The following is a 4136-nucleotide window of genomic DNA, read 5'->3' as shown; positions in this document are numbered from 1 at the left end:
TCATTGTGCACATGTTTGTCGATTCAACTTTTTTTTTAAAAAATATTCATTTAATTTATTCGAAGTCGAACCTAGACCTATTGGATGCTACTCATGTGCTCTAACCATTACGTTAGAGGACATTTCGCAATTCACCTTGTTTTCATCATTTTGGAACTGCCATGTAGTATTTGCCAATGTAGTATTTACCGAATGAAAAACTTCCAAAAGTATAACTCCAATTCTTTTGGGAGACTCTATCAGCCAATAAGAGACTAAACGTTACCGTTTCATATTTGTAAAGTTTTTTTTATGTAGTATGATGAACAAGTCTAATCCAATCACTTGAGCAAGGTTGGTTCGTCTAACTTGTCCTGTAATAGTCTTATTACATCGGAAACATGTTGAATTGGCACTTGTAATAAATGACTTTTGAGATAACCACGGAGTCAAAAGTGACATATAGTGTATCTTTTTATTGCATTTTTTCATATTTTAAGTGATCTTTGTATATTTTGAAAACTTTTGAAATTATCTCTGTTTTCAATAGTTATCAGGCCATAAATAATCTCCGAAATCCTATCGAGAGAAAAAAGTATCCAAAGTCTTTATTTTTTTTGAAACTCATTTTTCACCGGGTATGGACCTTTGTGCGATTTACCATTTACAAAAGGAGAAAACGTTAAGAAAAACAAAATAGTGACATCCTCCTCGTCTCCTTCCTCCCTCCTTCCTGGTCATCCATGGAGGATTCCTCAGATACGACCAGCTGCACAGCTCCTGCATTCCCCTCCCCCTAATCCTCCCTCTCCACCAATCGCACCCTCCCTTTTCCCCATTTCCCAATCCCGAATCGCAAATCAAAAGGGAGATATTTCAGCTCTAATCGTCATCATCTCCTCACCCCATTGGAAGCCGCCTCCCCCCGCAAAATTCCTATAAAAAATGGGTGGAGCCATCACCCACGCCGCCAAGATCCTGTCCTCTTGCGCGGCCAGCTCGTAGCTCCACGCCGGATTAGATAAAGCGCCCAATCTTTTCCCCAGCTCGCCCCCCTTTTCTTTTGGCAGGGTTGCATCTTCCTCCATGTGACACCTGAGAAAGTGAGAGCACAGATTTCACCCCCTTATCGCTGTTGTTTCTCGTTTCTTTTCATTTCTGCTTGCTGGTTCGTCGTACATAAACCTCCCATAAAGCTTCGTTTCTCGGCTCTCGATCTCATCGGAAGGGTTCGTTTGCTTTCCCCGCTCCAAGATCCCCAGCTTCCCCTGTTCTTTCGTCGCCAATCCGCAGAAATCCCTGGGCGAGGCGCAGAAATTTGTAGCGAGGGATTTTCCGAGGTGAATTTCTTTCCCCTTTGACCGTTTCTTGATCGCCGTGTCCCCAAATTTATCACTTTTTTCGGCTTCTTGATACAAGAAGAGATTTCCTTCCGTGCTGCGGCGGCCTCCGTACAGTTCTTGATTGGGGGGGAGCACACCTGTGGCGCGCCAATGCAGCCGGACCCGAGCGGGAACGCCAATGCCAAGGCGAAGCAGCCGCAGCCGGTGCCGGTGACGGCGCCGGCGCCGTCGTCGGGGCGGCCGGCGTCCGTGCTGCCGTACAAGACGGCGAACGTGCGGGACCACTACCGCATCGGCAAGAAGCTGGGGCAGGGGCAGTTCGGCACCACCTACCAGTGCGTGGGCAAGGCCGACGGCGCCGAGTACGCCTGCAAGTCCATCCCCAAGCGCAAGCTCCTATGCCGGGAGGACTATGAGGACGTCTACCGTGAGATCCAGATCATGCACCACCTCTCCGAGCACCCCAACGTCGTCCGCATCCGCGGCGCCTATGAGGACGCGCTCTTCGTTCACATCGTCATGGAGCTCTGCGCTGGTGGTGAGCTATTCGACCGCATCGTTGCCAAGGGTCACTACAGCGAGCGCGCAGCCGCCAAGCTCATCAAGACGATAGTTGGGGTCCTGGAGGGGTGCCACTCGCTCGGCGTCATGCACCGGGACCTCAAACCAGAGAACTTCCTCTTTGCCAGCACCGCGGAGGAAGCCCCACTCAAGGCCACTGACTTTGGGCTCTCCATGTTCTACAAGCCTGGTATGTTGATTTCATTGCTTTTACATTGCTTAATTTGGTATGTAGAGTATCACTGTTTATTGTTGCTATTGGCAGTTCTGCTGCAAACTATTAGCATAATTGCTGTGTTTCATTGATCTCTGTCAGTTTCTTGAAACAATGATAGTTATACCATGTTACGGTCAAATTGGACTTGGCATTAGTGCTTTCCGTTCTTTGTTCGTTTTTGAAAGAATGAGAATGCTATTTATCATGTTCATAATAGAATGAGAATGCTATTTGTCATGTTCGTGATAAGGCATTGCCATAGTTATTTGAAGAGAATGGTAGGAGTAGATCAAAACCATGTGGAAGCTCCCAGTTTCCTTTTGGAATGGGAGAGTAACTGAAATAGCTAATAGTTTACAAGACACCAGTTGTTGTTAGTGGATAATGTAAACGTGTCATAATTTTATTGTACATTAACATCATTATAGCTACTGAAATTTCAGTAACTCACATAAATCTGAAACGTGCTTTGACAACATGAATCTGAACACTAGACTTTATTCTTATTAATGTAGTACATAATGGTTTATGAGATTTTATTTTTATGTGTTTGGTACAATGGTATTTGCATTCTAAATTGTACACAGATTGGCTAAGGATGTTTTATGTGTCTGTTGGGCCAAGTTTATTGATTATGCAAGCTGTTCTTTTCCATTTACTCAGGTGACAAATTCAGTGATGTTGTTGGAAGCCCCTACTATGTCGCACCAGAGGTACTACAGAAATGCTATGGTCCAGAAGCTGATGTGTGGAGCGCAGGGGTCATCCTGTACATTTTGCTTTGTGGTGTCCCCCCATTTTGGGCAGGTAAAGTATATGCCATTTTTTTTTAGAATTAGTATTTGTCATTCAAAGCACCAAATTTGTTTGACTCCGCAAATTCACACGTTTTCCGTTATCGAATATGTTTTCTCCGCAGAAACTGAAGCGGGAATCTTCAGGCAGATTCTGCGAGGCAAACTTGATTTTGAATCTGAACCCTGGCCAAGTATCTCTGATAGTGCTAAGGATCTGGTTCGTAATATGCTTACTCGGGATCCTAAGAAGAGATTTAGTGCTCATGAGGTTCTTTGTAAGTACACTCCTTCATCTCTCTCATGTAGTTGCGGTGTAGCTGTGTAGGTATATATGTCCCACATGTCCACTGAGGATATGCATTTTTGTTAACTCATAGTGGATTATGGTGTTGTATGTGTCAGGTCACCCATGGATTGTTGATGATGCCGTGGCACCTGATAAGCCTATTGATTCTGCTGTTTTGTCAAGGCTGAAGCATTTTTCGGCAATGAACAAGCTCAAGAAGATGGCATTGAGGGTACGGTTACTTATCCCTATTTGATATGATAACTGATTCTGCACCTTTAGGTTCTGTTAATCGTTTATGTTTTGTTTATTGCTACATTAATGCCCTAATAATTAATGCTCCATTTAAGTTACTGCTAACTCTGGCTGTGTTTCAAAAGCCAACTCCACATGACTATTTTCCCACTCTGTCTGAAATAATCTTACTGTTAACTGTAGTGATTCCTGAATTATGATCACTATGAAGGTGGCACATTATTCTGTAACCAAATACAATTCTAGTAGAGGGTAAAGGAATGTATAGTCATACCTCTGCTTTCTACTCTGCGTGTCATAATAATGCTCACTAGTCACTAGGTCCATCCAATTTTTTTTATATTCAGCAATGGCTTTGTTCAGATTCATTTTATCAAAGCAGATAACTGGATTTGCATAATAATGTCTCTATTGCTCAATGTACAACGTGGAACTTGTAGTGGTAATCTTAAAAAGTTTGACAATGCTGTAGGCATCTTTTCACTATGCAGGTTATTGCTGAAAGCCTGTCTGAGGAAGAGATTGGAGGCCTCAAGGAGCTGTTTAAAATGATTGATACAGACAATAGTGGTACTATTACATTTGATGAGCTGAAAGATGGCTTGAAAAGGGTAGGCTCAGAATTGACAGAGAATGAAATCCAGCTCTAATGGAAAGCAGTAAGTGCTTGTTCAGTCTTTACTAGTTCAATCATAATC

At 43.4% G+C, this 4136-nt stretch overlaps 1 protein-coding gene across 1 annotated transcript in view; it reads left to right on the top strand.

Annotated features, from left to right (window-relative positions):
- The first annotated feature begins 699 nt into the window (after positions 1-699).
- Positions 700-4136, top strand: part of LOC101769567 (calcium-dependent protein kinase 24-like) — a 4335-nt gene continuing 898 nt past the window's right edge. The window contains 5 exon segments of the mRNA XM_022828970.1: positions 700-2073; positions 2764-2907; positions 3020-3172; positions 3300-3415; positions 3930-4103. Coding sequence (XP_022684705.1) covers positions 1473-2073; positions 2764-2907; positions 3020-3172; positions 3300-3415; positions 3930-4103 — 1188 coding nt within the window. The 5' untranslated portion in view covers positions 700-1472.

This window comes from Setaria italica, chromosome VIII (assembly GCF_000263155.2).
Source record: "Setaria italica strain Yugu1 chromosome VIII, Setaria_italica_v2.0, whole genome shotgun sequence".
NCBI lineage: Eukaryota > Viridiplantae > Streptophyta > Magnoliopsida > Poales > Poaceae > Setaria > Setaria italica.
The sequence above is the reverse complement of the archived record's forward strand: the minus strand, read 5'-3'. Positions and strand labels throughout refer to the sequence as shown.